Source organism: Nerophis ophidion, linkage group LG08 (assembly GCF_033978795.1).
Source record: "Nerophis ophidion isolate RoL-2023_Sa linkage group LG08, RoL_Noph_v1.0, whole genome shotgun sequence".
In the NCBI taxonomy this organism is placed as follows: domain Eukaryota; kingdom Metazoa; phylum Chordata; class Actinopteri; order Syngnathiformes; family Syngnathidae; genus Nerophis; species Nerophis ophidion.
In genome coordinates this window covers 2,889,069-2,914,083 of record NC_084618.1, presented here as the reverse complement: position 1 = coordinate 2,914,083, position 25,015 = coordinate 2,889,069, and the positions used below count along the sequence as shown (strand labels likewise).

Sequence of the window (25,015 nt, the reverse complement as noted above, 5' to 3'; positions counted from 1 at the left end):
AGAGGCGGAAATGGCCGAGCAACAAGAGGAAGTGGTGACGTGCGCAGAACACCTGATGATGATGATGATGTTCAACACACGGACACATGGATACACGGACACGGACACGGACACGGACACACGGACACGGACACGGACACGCTCCGACTCACCCTGGATGGAGGCAGCCGTTCGCCGCCAGTCTCCGTCCTCCGGCGAGTCCCACCGTGTGATTGCGCGGCAAAGGGGGAGGCTGAGCCGTGGGCGTATCCACTCCACTCCACTCCACTCCACTCCACGCAGGCACTCAGGCAGGCAGCCCACACCAGCAGCTCCGCGTCCCCACGCTGCGGTCACTCTCGCGATAGCCCCTGATCTCCTTCCGCCCTCCTCTTTCACCAGCAGCTTCTCCCGCCGCCTGTGACGTAACAGCGCGGTGCCGCCCCCTGCTGGACAGTGTGCGCATTGCGCGGAGGGGATGACGTCAGCCCTGTGAGCTACCTGCGTGTCCTTCACACATCCGGTGGCGCTTGAAGGCAGGGGAGTGTTCTTCATACATCCTGGTAAAGAGCTGAACCGCTTTGATCTTTTCAACCACCGACTGATTATTGGTCAAAGATCCACCAAATAATATCTGCTGTTTTTAAAAAGACTATTGACAAAATATTGGTCAAAGATTCACCAAATAATATCTGCTGTTTTTAAAAAGACTATTGACAAAATATTGGTCAAAGAACCACCAAATAATATCTGCTGTTTTTAAAAAGACTATTGACAAAATATTGGTCAAAGATCCACCAAATAATATCTGCTGTTTTTAAAAAGACTATTGACAAAATATTGGTCAAAGATCCTCCAAATAATACCGGCTGTTTTTAAAAAGACTATTGACAAAATATTGGTCAAAGATCCTCCAAATAATATCTGCTGTTTTTAAAAAGACTATTGACAAAATATTGGTCAAAGATCCTCCAAATAATACCGGCTGTTTTTAAAAAGACTATTGACAAAATATTGGTCAAAGATCCTCCAAATAATATCTGCTGTTTTTAAAAAGACTATTGACAAAATATTGGTCAAAGATCCACCAAATAATATCTGCTGTTTTTAAAAAGACTATTGACAAAATATTGGTCAAAGATCCATCAAATAATATCTGCTGTTTTTAAAAAGACTATTGACAAAATATTGGTCAAAGATCCTCCAAATAATATCTGCTGTTTTTAAAAAGACTATTGACAAAATATTGGTCAAAGATCCACCAAATAATATATGCTGTTTTTAAAAAGACTATTGACAAAATATTGGTCAAAGATCCACCAAATAATATCTGCTGTTTTTAAAAAGACTATTGACAAAATATTGGTCAAAGATCCACCAAATAATATCTGCTGTTTTTAAAAAGACTATTGACAAAATATTGGTCAAAGATCCTCCAAATAATATCTGCTGTTTTTAAAAAGACTATTGACAAAATATTGGTCAAAGATCCTCCAAATAATACCGGCTGTTTATAAAGACATATTTGACAAAACATTGGTCAAATATCTTTCAAATAATATCTGCTGTTTTTAAAGACCTACTGACAAAACATTGGTCAAAGATCCTCCAAATGATACTGTATGTGCTGTTTCAAAGACCTACTAACAAAACATTGGTCAAAGATCCTCCAAATAATAACAGCTGTTCTAAAGACATATTGACAAAATATTGGTCAAAGATCCTCCAACTAATACCTGCTGTTTGAAAAGACCTGTTGACAAAATGTTGGTCAAAGATCCTCCAAATAAGATCTGCTGTTTAAAAGACCTACTGACAAAACATTAGTCAAAGATCCTCCAAATAAAATCTACTGTTTTAAAGACCTATTGATAAAACATTGGTCAAAGATCCACCAAATAATATCTTCTGTTTTTAAAAAGACTATTGACAAAATATTGGTCAAAGATCCTCCAAATAATACCGGCTGTTTATAAAGACATATTTGACAAAACATTGGTCAAATATCTTTCAAATAATATCTGCTGTTTTTAAAGACGTACTGACAAAACATTGGTCAAAGATCCTCCAAATAATACTGTATGTGCTGTTTTAAAGACCTACTAACAAAACATTGGTCAAAGATCCTCCAAATAAAATCCACTGTTTTAAAGACCTATTGACAAAACATCGGTCAAAGATCCTCTAAATCATATCTGCTGTTTTAAAGACCTACTGGCAGAGTGTTGGTCAAAGATCCTCCAAATAATACTGTATATGCTGTTTTAAAGACCTACTGACAAAACATTGGTCAAAGATCCTCTATCTAATATCTGCTGTTTTTAAAGACCTATTGACAAAATTTTGGTCAAAGATCCTCCAGATAATACCCGCTGTTTTAAAGACCTAACAACAAAATAATGGTCAATTATCCTTCAAATAAAATCTGCTTTTTTCTAAAGACCTGCTGACAAAACATTGGTCAAATATCTTCCAAATAATATCAGCTGTTTTAAAGACCTACTGACAAAACATTGGTCAAAGATCCTCCAAATAATATCTGCTGTTTTTAAAGACCTACTGACAAAACATTGGTCAAATATCTTCCAAATAATATCAGCTGTTTTAAATACCTATTGACAAAACATTGGTCAAAGATCCCCCAACTAATACCTGCTGTTTAAAAGACCTACTGACAAAACATTAGTCAAAACATTGGTCAAAGATCCTCCGAATAATATCTGCTGTTTTTAAAGACCTATTGACAAAATATTGGTCAACGATCCTCCAAATAATATCTGCTTTTTTGAAGACCGATTGACAAAATATTGGTCAAAGATCCTGTAAATCATATCTGCTGTTTTAAAGACCTACTGACAAAACATTGGTCAAAGATCCTCCAAATAATATCTGCTGTTTTTAAAGATCTACTGACAAAACATTGGTCAAAAATCCTCCAAATAATATCTGCTTTTTTGAAGACCTATTGACAAAATATTGGTCAAAGATCCTGTAAATCATATCTGCTGTTTTAAAGACCTACTGACACAGTGTTGGTCAAAGATCCTCCAAATAATACTGTATATGTTGTTTTAAAGACCTACTGACAAAACATTGGTCAAAGATCCTCCAAATAATATCTGCTGTTTTTAAAGACCTACTGACAAAACATTGGTCAAAGATCCTCCAAATAATATCTGCTGTTTTTAAAGACCTACTGACAAAACATTGGTCAAAGATCCTCCAAATAATATCTGCTGTTTTTAAAGACCTACTGACAAAACATTGGTCAAAGATCCTCCAAATAATATCTGCTGTTTTTAAAGACCTACTGACAAAACATTGGTCAAAGATCCTCCAAATAATATCTGCTTTTTTGAAGACCTATTGACAAAATATTGGTCAAAGATCCTGTAAATCATATCTGCTTTTTTGAAGACCTATTGACAAAATATTGGTCAAAGATCCTGTAAATCATATCTGCTGTTTTAAAGACCTACTGACACAGTGTTGGTCAAAGATCCTCCAAATAATACTGTATATGCTGTTTTAAAGACCTACTGACAAAACATTGGTCAAAGATCCTCCAAATAATATCTGCTGTTTTTAAAGACCTACTGACAAAACATTGGTCAAAGATCCTCGAAATAATATCTGCTGTTTTTAAAGACCTACTGACAAAACATTGGTCAAAGATCCTCCAAATAATATCTGCAGTTTTTAAAGACCTATTGACAAAACATTGGTCAAAGATCCTCCAAATAATATCTGCTGTTTTTAAAGACCTACTGACAAAACATTGGTCAACGATCTTCCAAATAATAATGTTTATGCCAATTTAAAAACCTAGTGACAGAACATTGGTCAAAGATCCTCCAAATAATAATGTATGTGCTGTTTTAAAGACCTACTGACAAAACATTGGTCAAAGATCCTCCAAATAATATCTGCTGTCTTAAAGACCTACTGACAAAACATTGGTCAAATATCTTCCAAATAATATCTGCTGTTTTAAAGACCTACTAACAAAACATTGGTCGAAGATGTTCCAAATAATATCTGCTGTTTTTAAAGACCCATTGACAAAATATTGGTCAAAGATCCTCCAAATAATATCTGCTGTTTTAAAGACCTACTGACAAAACATTGGTCAAATATCTTCCAAATAATATCTTCCGTTTTTAAAGACCTACTGACAAAACATTGGTCAAAACATTGGTCAAAGATCCTCCAAATAATATCTGCTGTTTTTAAAGACCTATTGACAAAATATTGGTCAAAGATCCTCCAAATCGTATCTGTCGTTTTTAATGACCTACTGACAAAACATTGGTCAAAGATCTTTTAAATAACATCTGCTGTTTTAAAAACGTACTGACAAAACATTGGTCAAATATCTTCCAAATAATATCAGCTGTTTTAAAGACCTACTGACAAAACATTGGTCAAAGATCCTCCAAATAATATCTGCTGTTTTTAAAGACCTACTGACAAAACATTGGTCAAATATCTTCCAAATAATATCAGCTGTTTTAAATACCTATTGACAAAACATTGGTCAAAGATCCCCCAACTAATACCTGCTGTTTAAAAGACCTACTGACAAAACATTAGTCAAAACATTGGTCAAAGATCCTCCGAATAATATCTGCTGTTTTTAAAGACCTATTGACAAAATATTGGTCAACGATCCTCCAAATAATATCTGCTTTTTTGAAGACCGATTGACAAAATATTGGTCAAAGATCCTGTAAATCATATCTGCTGTTTTAAAGACCTACTGACAAAACATTGGTCAAAGATCCTCCAAATAATATCTGCTGTTTTTAAAGATCTACTGACAAAACATTGGTCAAAGATCCTCCAAATAATATCTGCTTTTTTGAAGACCTATTGACAAAATATTGGTCAAAGATCCTGTAAATCATATCTGCTGTTTTAAAGACCTACTGACACAGTGTTGGTCAAAGATCCTCCAAATAATACTGTATATGCTGTTTTAAAGACCTACTGACAAAACATTGGTCAAAGATCCTCCAAATAATATCTGCTGTTTTTAAAGACCTACTGACAAAACATTGGTCAAAGATCCTCCAAATAATATCTGCTATTTTTAAAGACCTACTGACAAAACATTGGTCAAAGATCCTCCAAATAATATCTGCTTTTTTGAAGACCTATTGACAAAATATTGGTCAAAGATCCTGTAAATCATATCTGCTTTTTTGAAGACCTATTGACAAAATATTGGTCAAAGATCCTGTAAATCATATCTGCTGTTTTAAAGACCTACTGACACAGTGTTGGTCAAAGATCCTCCAAATAATACTGTATATGCTGTTTTAAAGACCTACTGACAAAACATTGGTCAAAGATCCTCCAAATAATATCTGCTGTTTTTAAAGACCTACTGACAAAACATTGGTCAAAGATCCTCGAAATAATATCTGCTGTTTTTAAAGACCTACTGACAAAACATTGGTCAAAGATCCTCCAAATAATATCTGCTGTCTTAAAGACCTACTGACAAAACATTGGTCAAATATCTTCCAAATAATATCTTCCGTTTTTAAAGACCTACTGACAAAACATTGGTCAACGATCTTCCAAATAATAATGTTTATGCCAATTTAAAAACCTAGTGACAGAACATTGGTCAAAGATCCTCCAAATAATAATGTATGTGCTGTTTTAAAGACCTACTGACAAAACATTGGTCAAAGATCCTCCAAATAATATCTGCTGTCTTAAAGACCTACTGACAAAACATTGGTCAAATATCTTCCAAATAATATCTGCTGTTTTAAAGACCTACTAACAAAACATTGGTCGAAGATGTTCCAAATAATATCTGCTGTTTTTAAAGACCCATTGACAAAATATTGGTCAAAGATCCTCCAAATAATATCTGCTGTTTTAAAGACCTACTGACAAAACATTGGTCAAATATCTTCCAAATAATATCTTCCGTTTTTAAAGACCTACTGACAAAACATTGGTCAAAACATTGGTCAAAGATCCTCCAAATAATATCTGCTGTTTTTAAAGACCTATTGACAAAATATTGGTCAAAGATCCTCCAAATCGTATCTGTCGTTTTTAATGACCTACTGACAAAACATTGGTCAAAGATCTTTTAAATAACATCTGCTGTTTTAAAAACGTACTGACAAAACATTGGTCAAATATCTTCCAAATAATATCAGCTGTTTTAAAGACCTACTGACAAAACATTGGTCAAAGATCCTCCAAATAATATCTGCTGTTTTTAAAGACCTACTGACAAAACATTGGTCAAATATCTTCCAAATAATATCAGCTGTTTTAAATACCTATTGACAAAACATTGGTCAAAGATCCCCCAACTAATACCTGCTGTTTAAAAGACCTACTGACAAAACATTAGTCAAAACATTGGTCAAAGATCCTCCGAATAATATCTGCTGTTTTTAAAGACCTATTGACAAAATATTGGTCAACGATCCTCCAAATAATATCTGCTTTTTTGAAGACCGATTGACAAAATATTGGTCAAAGATCCTGTAAATCATATCTGCTGTTTTAAAGACCTACTGACAAAACATTGGTCAAAGATCCTCCAAATAATATCTGCTGTTTTTAAAGATCTACTGACAAAACATTGGTCAAAGATCCTCCAAATAATATCTGCTTTTTTGAAGACCTATTGACAAAATATTGGTCAAAGATCCTGTAAATCATATCTGCTGTTTTAAAGACCTACTGACACAGTGTTGGTCAAAGATCCTCCAAATAATACTGTATATGCTGTTTTAAAGACCTACTGACAAAACATTGGTCAAAGATCCTCCAAATAATATCTGCTGTTTTTAAAGACCTACTGACAAAACATTGGTCAAAGATCCTCCAAATAATATCTGCTATTTTTAAAGACCTACTGACAAAACATTGGTCAAAGATCCTCCAAATAATATCTGCTTTTTTGAAGACCTATTGACAAAATATTGGTCAAAGATCCTGTAAATCATATCTGCTTTTTTGAAGACCTATTGACAAAATATTGGTCAAAGATCCTGTAAATCATATCTGCTGTTTTAAAGACCTACTGACACAGTGTTGGTCAAAGATCTTCCAAATAATACTGTATATGCTGTTTTAAAGACCTACTGACAAAACATTGGTCAAAGATCCTCCAAATAATATCTGCTGTTTTTAAAGACCTACTGACAAAACATTGGTCAAAGATCCTCGAAATAATATCTGCTGTTTTTAAAGACCTACTGACAAAACATTGGTCAAAGATCCTCCAAATAATATCTGCTGTCTTAAAGACCTACTGACAAAACATTGGTCAAATATCTTCCAAATAATATCTTCCGTTTTTAAAGACCTACTGACAAAACATTGGTCAAAACATTGGTCAAAGATCCTCCAAATAATATCTGCTGTTTTTAAAGACCTATTGACAAAATATTGGTCAAAGATCCTCCAAATCGTATCTGTCGTTTTTAATGACCTACTGACAAAACATTGGTCAAAGATCTTTTAAATAACATCTGCTGTTTTAAAAACGTACTGACAAAACATTGGTCAAATATCTTCCAAATAATATCAGCTGTTTTAAAGACCTACTGACAAAACATTGGTCAAAGATCCTCCAAATAATATCTGCTGTTTTTAAAGACCTACTGACAAAACATTGGTCAAATATCTTCCAAATAATATCAGCTGTTTTAAATACCTATTGACAAAACATTGGTCAAAGATCCCCCAACTAATACCTGCTGTTTAAAAGACCTACTGACAAAACATTAGTCAAAACATTGGTCAAAGATCCTCCGAATAATATCTGCTGTTTTTAAAGACCTATTGACAAAATATTGGTCAACGATCCTCCAAATAATATCTGCTTTTTTGAAGACCGATTGACAAAATATTGGTCAAAGATCCTGTAAATCATATCTGCTGTTTTAAAGACCTACTGACAAAACATTGGTCAAAGATCCTCCAAATAATATCTGCTGTTTTTAAAGATCTACTGACAAAACATTGGTCAAAGATCCTCCAAATAATATCTGCTTTTTTGAAGACCTATTGACAAAATATTGGTCAAAGATCCTGTAAATCATATCTGCTGTTTTAAAGACCTACTGACACAGTGTTGGTCAAAGATCCTCCAAATAATACTGTATATGCTGTTTTAAAGACCTACTGACAAAACATTGGTCAAAGATCCTCCAAATAATATCTGCTGTTTTTAAAGACCTACTGACAAAACATTGGTCAAAGATCCTCCAAATAATATCTGCTATTTTTAAAGACCTACTGACAAAACATTGGTCAAAGATCCTCCAAATAATATCTGCTTTTTTGAAGACCTATTGACAAAATATTGGTCAAAGATCCTGTAAATCATATCTGCTTTTTTGAAGACCTATTGACAAAATATTGGTCAAAGATCCTGTAAATCATATCTGCTGTTTTAAAGACCTACTGACACAGTGTTGGTCAAAGATCCTCCAAATAATACTGTATATGCTGTTTTAAAGACCTACTGACAAAACATTGGTCAAAGATCCTCCAAATAATATCTGCTGTTTTTAAAGACCTACTGACAAAACATTGGTCAAAGATCCTCGAAATAATATCTGCTGTTTTTAAAGACCTACTGACAAAACATTGGTCAAAGATCCTCCAAATAATATCTGCTGTCTTAAAGACCTACTGACAAAACATTGGTCAAATATCTTCCAAATAATATCTTCCGTTTTTAAAGACCTACTGACAAAACATTGGTCAAAACATTGGTCAAAGATCCTCCAAATAATATCTGCTGTTTTTAAAGACCTATTGACAAAATATTGGTCAAAGATCCTCCAAATCGTATCTGCCGTTTTTAATGACCTACTGACAAAACATTGGTCAAAGATCTTTTAAATAACATCTGCTGTTTTAAAAACGTACTGACAAAACATTGGTCAAAGATCCTCCAAATAATATCTAATCTTTTAAAGACCTATTGACAGAACTTTGGTCAAAGATCCTCTAAATCATACAGTGAATTTTTACACTGAATTTTTTTAATACACTTCATTGATTTTCTTTTACAAAAAATTTCTCAACTGAACTTTTTTTACAATGAATTTTTACACATTGATTTTTTTACACTCAATTTTTGTACAGTGTTCTTTTTTACACTACATTGCATTTTTATACACTTCATTCATGTTTTATTGACTGAATATTTTTACAAATATTTTTTAGAAACTGAACTTTTTTTAGAATGAATTTCTATATGCTGATATTTTTTTTACACAGACTGCTTTTTTTACAGTACATTTTTACACTGAATTTTGGCTTCACATCAGGGAATTTTTATGTATTCATTTTTTTACACTGAATTTTTATACACTTCAATTATTTTTTTTAGACGTGTTCAGTGTTTTTTTACACTGCATTGCATTTTTATATGCTTTATTGATTTTTTTTTGACTGATTTTTTTTTTACAAATAACTTATACAAACTTAACATTTTTATAATGAATTTTTACACACTGAATTATTTTACACAAAATTTGCTTCACCAATTTTTTTCTATGCTTTATTGAATTTGTATAAACTTGTTTTTATAGTAAATTTACAGAATTTTTTATACCCTTCATTGATTTTTTTTTTTAACTGAATTTTTTTTTGCAAAGAATTTTTCCCAACTGAGCTTTTTTATAGACTTAATTTTTACCCACTGATTTTTTTTAACAACATTGTTGTACAGTGTTTTTTTTACACTGCATTGCATTTTTAAACTCTGAATTTTTAAAACTTGAATATTTTACACTTAATTTGTATACATTGTTTTTTTACACTGCATTGCATTTTTATACACTGATTTTTATAAACGTCATTGATTTTTTTTAGACAGTTTTTTTTTTACAAATAACTTTTACAACCTGAAAGTTTTTACAACTAATTTTTACACACTGAATTTTTTTTACACAAAATTTGCATCACCAATTTTTTTCTACGCTTTATTGAATTTGTATAGACTGATTTTTTTTACAGTAAATTTTTACACTGAATTTTGTTATACACATCATTGATTTTTTTAGACTGAATTTCTTTTACAAAAAACTTTTTTTTACAATTAATTTTTACTCTGATTTTTTTACACATTTTTGTTCAGTGTTTTTTACACTGAATTTTTTTAAACTTGAATTTTTCTACACTGAATAAGCAGTAGAAAATGGATGGATGGATGTATTCAGTGTTTTTTACACTGCATTTGATTTTATAAACCTCATTGATGTTTTATAGACTGATTTTTTTACAGATATTTTTTTATAAACTGAATTTTTTTTTACAGTGAAGTTTTACACACAAAGTTTTTTACAGATACATTTTTATAAACTGAACTTTTTTTACACTGCACTGCATTTTCATACAATGGATTTTTAAACATTGAATTTTCAACACTGAATTGCTTACACTTGGTTATTTTGCAGTGTTTTTCACATTACACCGTATTTTATACACAGTTTTTTTACACACTGAATTTTTTCACTCAAATGTTCAGCATAATTTGCTGTAAAAAACAAAAAACAGCATCACATAATTCAAACACAAAAAAAGTGTACTTTATTGCATAAATACATTGTTTTAATCCTGTCACACTTTAGCATGTTAGCCATGCAAAATCCCAGAAATGCTCATTTCAAGCTTTTAACAACACATTTGTTGCAGTGTTTATAGCAGGATGCTAGTTGACAACTCTGGTTGTGTGAGGCAGCAATAAATAGGAGATAGGCTGCATGGACCTAAGTGTCCTAGCAAGTATGCAAGTGTGTACTACTTAGTAGGAGTGTACTACTTAATATGTGTGTACTACTTAGTATGAGTGTACTACTTAGTATGAGTGTACTACTTATTATGAGTGTACTACTTAGTATGTGTGTACTACTTAGTATGAGTGTACCATTTAGTATGACTGTATTACTACTTAGTGTGAGTGTACTACTTAGTATGAGTGTACTACTTAGTATGAGTGTACTACTTATTATGAGTGTACTACTTAGTATGTGTGTACTACTTAGTATGAGTGTACCATTTAGTATGACTGTATTACTACTTAGTATGAGTGTACTACTTATTATGAGTGTACTACTTAGTATGTGTGTACTACTTAGTATGAGTGTACCATTTAGTATGACTGTATTACTACTTAGTGTGAGTGTACTACTTAGTGTGAGTGTACTACTTAGTATGAGTGTACTACTTATTATGAGTGTACTACTTAGTATGAGTGTACTACTTAGTATGAGTGTATTTGACCTAGTATGAGTGTACTACCTAGTATGAGTGTACTAGTCAGTATGAGTGCGCTCAAAGGTCGTCAGTCTCCCCGTGGAAGGGGATGTCCAGTTCCAAGTGGATGAGGGTGTTGTCCTCACTGCACACCCAGCCGATGGGCGTGCGGTTGAAGGAGGGCCGTGAGCGCAGGTCGGCCTGCAGGGAGGACTGGGACTCGGGCTCCCGGGCGGCCGCGTTGATGTCGGGCAGCTGGAAGGCCATCTTGGGGTTCTTCTCTACGCCGCCGAAGGGAAGCGCCGTCCTGCGGGCGGAAGAAAGGTGATTACACCTGGGACGGGGTGGGGTGGGGGCGGGGTTGTGCACCTGTTGAAGCTCTTGTACTGCTGGAGGTCCGCACAGCCCCGGACGGGTCCCGGCATGTGGGCTCTCATGGTGGCCGTCAGCTCCTCGTCGCCCCTCATGGCCCGTTCCCATGGCGACACGTAGGTGCGCACGTACTCCCTCCTCCTCCTCTGCTTCTCGGCCCACGGGTCCACCGCCTCCTCCTCCACCTTCTCCGCCACCACTAGTAACAGAAAGGTTGGAGCCCTATGTCACCCGAAGGTGGACAGAAGACATCAAAGTGTGTCCCACCTTCTTCCTTCGCCACCTCAGGCCGGGGCGGCGGGGACATGAGCAGGTTCTCCAGGTTCTGCTGGAGAACAGGAAAGAAGGTTCAGTCTAAACGCCGACTTTCCCGAGTGGGTTTTTCATGCCGCCCGTCACCATGTTCTCGTTGGTCACGATGAACTTGTCCACGCGCTGCTGCCTCATCCTGAACATCTTGGAGCCTCTGTTGGACAGCAGGGACAGCTCCTCCAGCATCACGTCTTTGGGGGTCTTGATCTTGGTGCCCAGGTCCAGCTCCGAGACCTCCGTGTCGGACTCCTCGTCTGAGAGAACAAACGTGACTTGATGTGTGTTGTATGGCGGCTTGTGCTGCCTCACAAGGACAGGGAGGGTCGGCCCCTCAGGGACAAACCTCGACAGCACAGGCCAGATCTGATCCCCTAGCTCATTTCATGTGGCCTGTAACATTATTTACGTTGTCCGCCACATTATTCAGGACAGAGGACCGTACTGTATTTCTAAGGTTTTATTATTATTATACCGCCACCTCTTTGAGCTGTAATTTGACCCCCTTAACATGCTTCAAAACTCAACATCAGGACTGGTGAAAATTGCCATCTAATAAAAAATTTTAAAAAAACTCAAAATTGTGTTCTAGCGCCTCCTAGGAAAAACCACAGACAAAACTACTCGTAACTTCCGTTAAGAATGTCGTAGAGACATTAAACTAAAACTTCTATGTAGGTCTCACTTAGACCTAAATTTCATTCTCTGACACCCTTCAACAAAAGTCAACAGGAGGTTGGCAAAAACCTCTTCAAAACAAAAGTTTCCTAAAAAAATGTTATTTTTGCCTCTCTGAGCTGTAATTTGACCCCCTTAAAATGCTTCAAAACTCACCAAACTCGACACACACATCAGGACTGGTGAAAATTGTGATTTAATTGAAAAAAAAAAAAAAAACTCAAAACTGCGCTCTGGCGCCCCCAAGGAAAAACACAGACAAAACTGCTCGTAACTTCCGTTAAGAATGTCGTAGAGACATTAAACTAAAACCTCTATGTAGGTCTCACTTAGACCTACATTTCATACTCTGACACCCTTCAGCAAAAGTCAACAGGAGGTTGGCAAAAACCTCTTCAAAACAAGTTTCCTAAAAAAACAATTATTTTTGCCTCTTTGAGCTGTAATTTGACCCCCTAAAATGCTTCAAAACTCACCAAACTCGACACACACATCAGGACTGGTGAAAATTGTGATTTAATTGAAAAAAAAAAAAACTCAAAACTGCGCTCTGGCGCCCCCAAGGAAAAACACAGACAAAACTGCTCGTAACTTCCGTTAAGAATGTCGTAGAGACATTAAACTAAAACCTCTATGTAGGTCTGACTTAGACCTACATTTCATTCACTGACACCCTTCAGCAAAAGTCAACAGGAAGTTGGCAAAAACCCCTTCAAAACAAAAGTTTCCTAAAAAAATTGTCATTTTTGCCTCTTTGAGCTGTAATTTGACCCCCTTAAAATGCTTCAAAACTCACCAAACTCGACACACACATCAGGACTGGTGAAAATTGTGATTTAATTAAAAAAAAAAAAAAATCAAAACTGCGCTCTGGCGCCCCCAAGGAAAAACACAGACAAAACTGCTCGTAACGTCCGTTAAGAATGTCGTAGAGACATTAAACTAAAACCTCTATGTAGGTCTCACTTAGACCTACATTTCATACTCTGACACCCTTCAACAAAAGTCAACAGGAGGTTGGCAAAAACCTCTTCAAAACAAAAGTTTCCTAAAAAAATGTTATTTTTGCCTCTGTGAGCTGTAATTTGACCCCCTTAAAATGCTTCAAAACTCAACAAATTTAGCACACACATCAGGACTGGTGAAAATTGCCATCTAATAAAAAAAAAACCTCAAAATTGCGCTCTAGCGCCTCCTAGGAAAAAACACAGACAAAACTACTCGTAACTTCCGTTAAGAATGTCGTAGAGACATTAAACTAAAACCTCTATGTAGGTCTGACTTAGACCGACATTTCATACTCTGACACCCTTCAGCAAAAGTCAACAGGAGGTTGGCAAAAACCTCTTCAAAACAAAGGTTTCCTAAAAATTTTTTATTTTTGCCTCTTTGAGCTGTAATTTGACCCCCTTAAAATGCTTCAAAACTCACCAAACTCGACACACACATCAGGACTGGTGAAAATTGCCATCTAATAAAAAATAAATAAATAAATAAAAACTGCGCTCTGGCGCCCCCAAGGAAAAACACGGACAAAACTGCTCGTAACTTCCGTTAAGAATGTCGTAGAGACATTAAACTAAAACCTCTATGTAGGTCTGACTAAGACCGACATTTCATACTCTGACACCCTTCAGCAAAAGTCAACAGGAGGTTGGCAAAAACCTCTTCAAAACAAAAGTTTCCTAAAAAAATGTTATTTTTGCCTCTCTGAGCTGTAATTTGACCCCCTTAAAATGCTTCAAAACTCACCAAACTCGACACACACATCAGGACTGGTGAAAATTGTGATTTAATTGAAAAAAAAAAAAAAAAACTCAAAACTGCGCTCTGGCGCCCCCAAGGGAAAACACGGACAAAACTGCTCGTAACTTCCGTTAAGAATGTCGTAGAGACATTAAACTAAAACCTCTATGTAGGTCTCACTTAGACCTACATTTCATACTGTGACACCCTTCAGCAAAAGTCAACAGGAGGTTGGCAAAAACCTCTTCAAAACAAGTTTCCTAAAAAAACAATTATTTTTGCCTCTTTGAGCTGTAATTTGACCCCCTAAAATGCTTCAAAACTCACCAAACTCGACACACACATCAGGACTGGTGAAAATTGTGATTTAATTGAAAAAAAAAAAAAACTCAAAACTGCGCTCTGGCGCCCCCAAGGAAAAACACAGACAAAACTGCTCGTAACTTCCGTTAAGAATGTCGTAGAGACATTAAACTAAAACCTCTATGTAGGTCTGACTTAGACCTACATTTCATTCACTGACACCCTTCAGCAAAAGTCAACAGGAAGTTGGCAAAAACCCCTTCAAAACAAAAGTTTCCTAAAAAAATTGTCATTTTTGCCTCTTTGAGCTGTAATTTGACCCCCTTAAAATGCTTCAATACTCACCAAACTCGACACACACATCAGGACTGGTGAAAATTGTGATTTAATTAAAAAAAAAAAAAATCAAAACTGCGCTCTGGCGCCCCCAAGGAAAAACACAGACAAAACTGCTCGTAACGTCCGTTAAGAATGTCGTAGAGACATTAAACTAAAACCTCTATGTAGGTCTCACTTAGACCTACATTTCATACTCTGACACCCTTCAACAAAAGTCAACAGGAGGTTGGCAAAAACCTCTTCAAAACAAAAGTTTCCTAAAAAAATGTTATTTTTGCCTCTGTGAGCTGTAATTTGACCCCCTTAAAATGCTTCAAAACTCAACAAATTTAGCACACACATCAGGACTGGTGAAAATTGCCATCTAATTAAAAAAAAAACCTCAAAATTGCGCTCTAGCGCCTCCTAGGAAAAAACACAGACAAAACTACTCGTAACTTCCGTTAAGAATGTCGTAGAGACATTAAACTAAAACCTCTATGTAGGTCTGACTTAGACCGACATTTCATACTCTGACACCCTTCAGCAAAAGTCAACAGGAGGTTGGCAAAATCCTCTTCAAAACAAAGGTTTCCTAAAAATTTTTTATTTTTGCCTCTTTGAGCTGTAATTTGACCCCCTTAAAATGCTTCAAAACTCACCAAACTCGACACACACATCAGGACTGGTGAAAATTGCCATCTAATAAAAAATAAATAAATAAATAAAAACTGCGCTCTGGCGCCCCCAAGGAAAAACACAGACAAAACTGCTCGTAACTTCCGTTAAGAATGTCGTAGAGACATTAAACTAAAACCTCTATGTAGGTCTGACTAAGACCGACATTTCATACTCTGACACCCTTCAGCAAAAGTCAACAGGAGGTTGGCAAAAACCTCTTCAAAACAAAAGTTTCCTAAAAAAATGTTATTTTTGCCTCTCTGAGCTGTAATTTGACCCCCTTAAAATGCTTCAAAACTCACCAAACTCGACACACACATCAGGACTGGTGAAAATTGTGATTTAATTGAAAAAAAAAAAAAAACTCAAAACTGCGCTCTGGCGCCCCCAAGGAAAAACACAGACAAAACTGCTCGTAACTTCCGTTAAGAATGTCGTAGAGACATTAAACTAAAACCTCTATGTAGGTCTCACTTAGACCTACATTTCATACTGTGACACCCTTCAGCAAAAGTCAACAGGAGGTTGGCAAAAACCTCTTCAAAACAAGTTTCCTAAAAAAACAATTATTTTTGCCTCTTTGAGCTGTAATTTGACCCCCTAAAATGCTTCAAAACTCACCAAACTCGACACACACATCAGGACTGGTGAGAATTGTGATTTAATTGAAAAAAAAAAAAAACTCAAAACTGCGCTCTGGCGCCCCCAAGGAAAAACACAGACAAAACTGCTCGTAACTTCCGTTAAGAATGTCGTAGAGACATTAAACTAAAACCTCTATGTAGGTCTGACTTAGACCTACATTTCATTCACTGACACCCTTCAGCAAAAGTCAACAGGAAGTTGGCAAAAACCCCTTCAAAACAAAAGTTTCCTAAAAAAATTGTCATTTTTGCCTCTTTGAGCTGTAATTTGACCCCCTTAAAATGCTTCAATACTCACCAAACTCGACACACACATCAGGACTGGTGAAAATTGTGATTTAATTAAAAAAAAAAAAAATCAAAACTGCGCTCTGGCGCCCCCAAGGAAAAACACAGACAAAACTGCTCGTAACGTCCGTTAAGAATGTCGTAGAGACATTAAACTAAAACCTCTATGTAGGTCTCACTTAGACCTACATTTCATACTCTGACACCCTTCAACAAAAGTCAACAGGAGGTTGGCAAAAACCTCTTCAAAACAAAAGTTTCCTAAAAAAATGTTATTTTTGCCTCTGTGAGCTGTAATTTGACCCCCTTAAAATGCTTCAAAACTCAACAAATTTAGCACACACATCAGGACTGGTGAAAATTGCCATCTAATTAAAAAAAAAACCTCAAAATTGCGCTCTAGCGCCTCCTAGGAAAAAACACAGACAAAACTACTCGTAACTTCCGTTAAGAATGTCGTAGAGACATTAAACTAAAACCTCTATGTAGGTCTGACTTAGACCGACATTTCATACTCTGACACCCTTCAGCAAAAGTCAACAGGAGGTTGGCAAAATCCTCTTCAAAACAAAGGTTTCCTAAAAATTTTTTATTTTTGCCTCTTTGAGCTGTAATTTGACCCCCTTAAAATGCTTCAAAACTCACCAAACTCGACACACACATCAGGACTGGTGAAAATTGCCATCTAATAAAAAATAAATAAATAAATAAAAACTGCGCTCTGGCGCCCCCAAGGAAAAACACAGACAAAACTGCTCGTAACTTCCGTTAAGAATGTCGTAGAGACATTAAACTAAAACCTCTATGTAGGTCTGACTAAGACCGACATTTCATACTCTGACACCCTTCAGCAAAAGTCAACAGGAGGTTGGCAAAAACCTCTTCAAAACAAAAGTTTCCTAAAAAAATGTTATTTTTGCCTCTCTGAGCTGTAATTTGACCCCCTTAAAATGCTTCAAAACTCACCAAACTCGACACACACATCAGGACTGGTGAAAATTGTGATTTAATTGAAAAAAAAAAAAAAACTCAAAACTGCGCTCTGGCGCCCCCAAGGAAAAACACAGACAAAACTGCTCGTAACTTCCGTTAAGAATGTCGTAGAGACATTAAACTAAAACCTCTATGTAGGTCTCACTTAGACCTACATTTCATACTGTGACACCCTTCAGCAAAAGTCAACAGGAGGTTGGCAAAAACCTCTTCAAAACAAGTTTCCTAAAAAAACAATTATTTTTGCCTCTTTGAGCTGTAATTTGACCCCCTAAAATGCTTCAAAACTCACCAAACTCGACACACACATCAGGACTGGTGAGAATTGTGATTTAATTGAAAAAAAAAAAAAACTCAAAACTGCGCTCTGGCGCCCCCAAGGAAAAACACAGACAAAACTGCTCGTAACTTCCGTTAAGAATGTCGTAGAGACATTAAACTAAAACCTCTATGTAGGTCTGACTTAGACCTACATTTCATTCACTGACACCCTTCAGCAAAAGTCAACAGGAAGTTGGCAAAAACCCCTTCAAAACAAAAGTTTCCTAAAAAAATTGTCATTTTTGCCTCTTTGAGCTGTAATTTGACCCCCTTAAAATGCTTCAATACTCACCAAACTCGACACACACATCAGGACTGGTGAAAATTGTGATTTAATTAAAAAAAAAAAAAATCAGAACTGCGCTCTGGCGCCCCCAAGGAAAAACACAGACAAAACTGCTCGTAACGTCCGTTAAGAATGTCGTAGAGACATTAAACTAAAACCTCTATGTAGGTCTCACTTAGACCTACATTTCATACTCAGACACCCTTCAACAAAAGTCAACAGGAGGTTGGCAAAAACCTCTTCAAAACAAAAGTTTCCTAAAAAAATGTTATTTTTGCCTCTGTGAGCTGTAATTTGACCCCCTTAAAATGCTTCAAAACTCAACAAATTTAGCACACACATCAGGACTGGTGAAAATTGCCATCTAATAAAAAAAAAAACCTCAAAATTGCGCTCTAGCGCCTCCTAGGAAAAAACACAGACAAAACTACTCGTAACTTCCGTTAAGAATGTCGTAGAGACATTAAACTAAAACCTCTATGTAGGTCTGACTTAGACCGACATTTCATACTCTGACACCCTTCAGCAAAAGTCAACAGGAGGTTGGCAAAATCCTCTTCAAAACAAAGGTTTCCTAAAATTTTTTTATTTTTGCCTCTTTGAGCTGTAATTTGACCCCCTTAAAATGCTTCAAAACTCACCAAACTCGACACACACATCAGGACTGGTGAAAATTGCCATCTAATAAAAAATAAATAAATAAATAAAAACTGCGCTCTGGCGCCCCCAAGGAAAAACACAGACAAAACTGCTCGTAACTTCCGTTAAGAATGTCGTAGAGACATTAAACTAAAACCTCTATGTAGGTCTGACTAAGACCGACATTTCATACTCTGACACCCTTCAGCAAAAGTCAACAGGAGGTTGGCAAAAACCTCTTCAAAACAAAAGTTTCCTAAAAAAATGTTATTTTTGCCTCTCTGAGCTGTAATTTGACCCCCTTAAAATGCTTCAAAACTCACCAAACTCGACACACACATCAGGACTGGTGAAAATTGTGATTTAATTGAAAAAAAAAAAAAAAAACTCAAAACTGCGCTCTGGCGCCCCCAAGGAAAAACACAGACAAAACTGCTCGTAACTTCCGTTAAGAATGTCGTAGAGACATTAAACTAAAACCTCTATGTAGGTCTCACTTAGACCGACATTTCATACTCTGACACCCTTCAGCAAAAGTCAACAGGAGGTTGGCAAAAACCTCTTCAAAACAAGTTTCCTAAAAAAACAATTATTTTTGCCTCTTTGAGCTGTAATTTGACCCCCTAAAATGCTTCAAAACTCACCAAACTCGACACACACATCAGGACTGGTGAAAATTGTGATTTAATTGAAAAAAAAAAAAAACTCAAAACTGCGCTCTGGCGCCCCCAAGGAAAAACACAGACAAAACTGCTCGTAACTTCCGTTAAGAATGTCGTAGAGACATTAAACTAAAACCTCTATGTAGGTCTGACTTAGACCTACATTTCATTCACTGACACCCTTCAGCAAAAGTCAACAGGAAGTTGGCAAAAACCCCTTCAAAACAAAAGTTTCCTAAAAAAATTGTCATTTTTGCCTCTTTGAGCTGTAATTTGACCCCCTTAAAATGCTTCAAAACTCACCAAACTCGACACACACATCAGGACTGGTGAAAATTGTGATTTAATTAAAAAAAAAAAAAATCAAAACTGCGCTCTGGCGCCCCCAAGGAAAAACACAGACAAAACTGCTCGTAACGTCCGTTAAGAATGTCGTAGAGACATTAAACTAAAACCTCTATGTAGGTCTCACTTAGACCTACATTTCATACTCTGACACCCTTCAACAAAAGTCAACAGGAGGTTGGCAAAAACCTCTTCAAAACAAAAGTTTCCTAAAAAAATGTTATTTTTGCCTCTGTGAGCTGTAATTTGACCCCCTTAAAATGCTTCAAAACTCAACAAATTTAGCACACACATCAGGACTGGTGAAAATTGCCATCTAATAAAAAAAAAAAAACCTCAAAATTGCGCTCTAGCGCCTCCTAGGAAAAAACACAGACAAAACTACTCGTAACTTCCGTTAAGAATGTCGTAGAGACATTAAACTAAAACCTCTATGTAGGTCTGACTTAGACCGACATTTCATACTCTGACACCCTTCAGCAAAAGTCAACAGGAGGTTGGCAAAAACCTCTTCAAAACAAAGGTTTCCTAAATTTTTTTTATTTTTGCCTCTTTGAGCTGTAATTTGACCCCCTTAAAATGCTTCAAAACTCACCAAACTCGACACACACATCAGGACTGGTGAAAATTGCCATCTAATAAAAAATAAATAAATAAATAAAAACTGCGCTCTGGCGCCCCCAAGGAAAAACACAGACAAAACTGCTCGTAACTTCCGTTAAGAATGTCGTAGAGACATTAAACTAAAACTTCTATGTAGGTCTGACTAAGACCGACATTTCATACTCTGACACCCTTCAGCAAAAGTCAACAGGAGGTTGGCAAAAACCTCTTCAAAACAAAAGTTTCCTAAAAAAATGTTATTTTTGCCTCTCTGAGCTGTAATTTGACCCCCTTAAAATGCTTCAAAACTCACCAAACTCGACACACACATCAGGACTGATGAAAATTGTGATTTAATTGAAAAAAAAAAAACCTCAAAACTGCGCTCTGGCGCACCCAAGGAAAAACACAGACAAAACTACCCGTAACTTCCGTTAAGAATGTCGTAGAGACATTAAACTAAAACTTCTATGTAGGTCTCACTTAGACCTACATTTCATACTCTGACACCCTTCAACAAAAGTCAACAGGAGGTTGGCAAAAACCTCTTCAAAACAAAAGTTTCCTAAAAAAATGTTATTTTTGCCTCTGTGAGCTGTAATTTGACCCCCTTAAAATGCTTCAAAACTCACCAAACTCGACACACACATCAGGACTGGTGAAAATTGTGATTTAATTGAAAAAAAAAAACTCAAAACTGCACTCTGGCGCCCCCAAGGAAAAACACAGACAAAACTGCTCGTAACTTCTGTAAAGAATGTCGTAGAGACATTAAACTAAAACTTCTATGTAGGTCTCACTTAGACCTACATTTCATACTCTGACACCCTTCAACAAAAGTCAACAGGAGGTTGGCAAAAACCTCTTCAAAACAAAAGTTTCCTAAAAAAATGTTATTTTTTCCTCTGTGAGCTGTAATTTGACCCCCTTAAAATGCTTCAAAACTCAACAAATTTAGCACACACATCAGGACTGGTGAAAATTGCCATCTAAAAAAAAACAAAAAAAAAAACTCAAAATTGCGATCTAGCACCTCCTAGGAAAAACACAGATAAAACTGCGCGTAACTTCCGTAAAGAATGTCGCATAGACATGAAACCAAAACCTCTATGTAGGTCTGACTTAGACCTACATTTCATACAATGACACCCTTCAGCAAAAGTCAACAGGAGGTTGGCAAAAACCTCTTCAAAACAAAAGTTTCCTAAAAAAATGTTATTTTTGCCTCTCTGAGCTATAATTTGACCCCCTTAAAATGCTTCAAAACTCACCAAACTCGACACACACATCAGGACTGGTGAAAATTGCCATCTAATAAAAAAAAAAATAAAAAAAAAAACTCAAAATTGCGATCTAGCACCTCCTAGGAAAAACACAGATAAAACTGCGCGTAACTTCCGTAAAGAATGTCGCATAGACATGAAACCAAAACCTCTATGTAGGTCTGACTTAGACCTACATTTCATTCACTGACACCCCTCAGCAAAAGTCAACAGGAAGTTGGCAAAAACCCCTTCAAAACAAAAGTTTCCTAAAAAAATTGTCATTTTTGCCTCTTTGAGCTGTAATTTGACCCCCTTAAAATGCTTCAAAACTCACCAAACTCGACACACACATCAGGACTGGTGAAAATTGCCATCTAATAAAAAAAACAAACAAATCCCAAAACTCAAAATTGCGCTCTAGCGCCCCCTAGGAATAAAACACTGACAAAACTGCTCTTGGGAAGAAAACACAAACAAAACTGCTTGTAACTTCCGGTAGGAATGTCGTAGAGACATCAAACAAAAACCTCTATGTAGGTCTCATTTAGACCTACATAGACCCATTAATTGACATCCTTCAGCAAAAATCAACAGAAAATTGGCAAAAAACCCTTCAAAACAAAGGTTTTGTAAAAACCCGTCACCTTTTTTCAAACATTATCTCCTCTGAGCGCGTTTGTTGTGTCGGCTTCAAACTCGCACAGGAAACATATTGAACCCTTCTGATTAGAAGTTGCGCAAAGAGTTTTTCTAACTGCTCCGGTTTTTATTTTTAAGAGTCTTCAAAGAACTGCTGAGCTGATGCTGCTGTGCTGCTGCCGTCTCAAGATGGCCGCTTGAAATCAGGAAGCACCAGCGTGACCACACAATGCAGAGAAGGTAGGTAATGTGCGGGTAAAGATATGTTGACTGGGTGAAAGAAGGAGGCACCAGTTTGACTCCAGAATACAGGGAAGGTAGGTAATGTGCAGGTAAAAATATGTTTACTGGGTAATGGCAGGAAGCACCAGCATGTATGGGTGAAAGAAAGAACCACCAGTGTGACCCCAGGATGCAGGGAAGGTAGGCAATGTGCAGGTAAAGATATGTTGAATGGGTAAAGGCAGGAAACACCAGCAAAAGTCGGTCCCATCCATCGCTGCTTGCAGCTTTAATTTATGTGGTGCTGTGCCACATACTTTTAAGTGGCCCGCCATGACCGTTTTTGTTGTCCGCTACATTATTTATAGTGGCCCACCAGATGATTTATGTGGTCCTGCGTGTAATTTAAGTAACCCGCCATGCCCTTTTATGTGGTCTGCTACATTATTTATAGTGGCCCACCACATGATTTATGTGGTCCTGCGTCACCTCCTTTTAAGTGGCCCACCATGACCTTTTTTGTGGTCCGCTACATTATTTATATTGGCCCACGAAGTGATTTATTTGGTTCTGTGCGTAATTTAAGTCACCCACCATGCCCTTTTATGTGGTCCACTACATAATTTATATTGGCCCACAAAGTGATTTATGTGGTCCTGCGTATAATTTATATGGTCCGCCATGACCTTTTATGTGGTCTGATACATTATTTATATTGGCCCGCTACATTATTTATATGGTGCTGCGCCAACTTCTTTTAAGTGGCCTGCCGCCTGATTTATGTCGTCCTGAATGTAATTTAAGTGGCCCACCACGTGATTTATGTGGTCCTGCATATAATTTAAGTGGCCTGCAATTCCCTTTTATGTGGTCCTCTGGTAATTAAAGTGGCCCACCACATGATTTATGTGGTCCTCTGCGTAATTTAAGTGGCCCACTATGTGATTTATGTGCTCCTCCGCATAGTTTATGTGGCCTGCCATACCCTTTTACGTGGTCCTCTGGTAATTTAAGTGGCCCACCACGTGATTTATGTGGTCCTCTGCCTAATTTTACTGGTCCGCCATGTACGTTTATGTGGTCCATTACATTATTTATAGTGACCCACCACATGATTTATGTGGTCCTCCGCATAGTTTAAGTGGCCCGCCATGCCCTTTTCTGTGATCCCCCGCCCCGCATAATTTAAGTGGCCCGCAACTTGATTTATGTTGTCCTGCGCGTAATTTAAGTCACCCACCATGCCCTTTTATGTGGTCCACTACATTATTTATAGTGGCCCACAAAGTGATGTATGTGGTCCTGTGCGTAATTTATATGTTCCGCCATGACTTTTTACGTGGTCTGATACATTATTTATACTGGCCCGCCACATTATTTACATGGCTCTACGCTAACTTCTTTTAAGTGGCCCACCACGTGATTTATGTGGTCCTGCATGTAATTTAAGTGGCCTGCCATTCCCTTTTATGTGGTCCTCTGGTAATTAAAGTGGCCCACCACATGATGTATGTGGTCCTCTGCGTAATTTAAGTGGCCCACTATGTGATTTATGTGGTCCTCCGCGTAGTTTAAGTGGCCTGCCATGCCCTTTTACGTGGTCCTCTGGTAATTTAAGTGGCCCACCACTTGATTTATGTGGTCCTCTGCCTAATTTTACTGTCCCGTAATGTACTTTTATGTGGTCCATTACATTATTTATAGTGACCCACCACATGATTTATGTGGTCCTCTGCGTAATTTAAGTGGCCCACTATGTGATGTATGTGGTCCTCCGCGTAGTTTAAGTGGCCTGCCATGCCCTTTTACGTGGTCCTCTGGTAATTAAAGTGGCCCACCACGTGATTTATGTGGTCCTCTGCCTAATTTTACTGGCCCGCCATGTACTTTTATGTGGTCCATTACATTAATTATAGTGACCCACCACATGATTTATGTGGTCCTCCACATAGTTTAAGTGGCCTGCCATGCCCTTTTCTGTGGTCCCCTGCATAATTCAAGTGGCCCACCACATGATTTATGTGGTCCTCTGCGTAGTTTAAGTGGCCTCCCATGCCCTTATGTGGTCATTACATTATTTATTGTGGCCCACCACATGATGTATGTGGTCCTACGCATAGTTTAAGTGGCCCACCATGTGATTTATGTGGTCTTCTGCGTAATTTAAGTGGCCCACCACATGATTTATGTGGTCCTCTGCGTAATTTACGTGGTCCGCCAAGTTTTTATTATTACATGGTCTGCCACATTGTTTTATGTGGCCCGCCACGTTATTTATGTGGTCCGCTGCAATATTTTATGTGGCCCACCACTTTATTTAAATGGCCCACCACATTATTACATGTGGTCCGCCACATTATTTTACGAGACCCACCACTTTATTTTACGTGGTCCGCCACTTTATTTTATGTGGTCTGCCACATCCTTTTATGTGGTCCGCCACCTTTATTTTATGTGGCTCCCCAC

At 37.0% G+C, this 25,015-nt stretch overlaps 2 protein-coding genes across 6 annotated transcripts in view; both read right to left on the bottom strand.

Moving 5' to 3' along the window:
- The window catches only part of usp54b (ubiquitin specific peptidase 54b), a 160,691-nt gene extending 160,326 nt beyond the window's left edge, over positions 1–365 (bottom strand). For all 3 annotated transcript variants that reach the window (XR_009807721.1, XM_061907485.1, XM_061907486.1), the window contains exon 1: positions 153–365. The gene's annotated coding sequence lies outside the window, so the exon portion shown is untranslated. The remainder of the gene's footprint in view (positions 1–152) is intronic.
- A 10,181-nt stretch (positions 366–10,546) lies between these two features.
- myoz1b (myozenin 1b) overlaps positions 10,547–25,015 on the bottom strand; it is a 48,836-nt gene continuing 34,367 nt past the window's right edge. For 2 of the 3 annotated variants that reach the window (XM_061907293.1, XM_061907295.1), the window contains exons 3-6: positions 12,007–12,173; positions 11,875–11,935; positions 11,605–11,806; positions 10,547–11,542 (exon numbers count right to left, since the gene is read on the bottom strand). In XM_061907293.1, coding sequence (XP_061763277.1) covers positions 11,314–11,542; positions 11,605–11,806; positions 11,875–11,935; positions 12,007–12,173 — 659 coding nt within the window. In that variant the 3' untranslated portion in view covers positions 10,547–11,313. The remainder of the gene's footprint in view (positions 11,543–11,604; positions 11,807–11,874; positions 11,936–12,006; positions 12,174–25,015) is intronic. The other variant, XM_061907296.1, reaches the window with a different exon arrangement.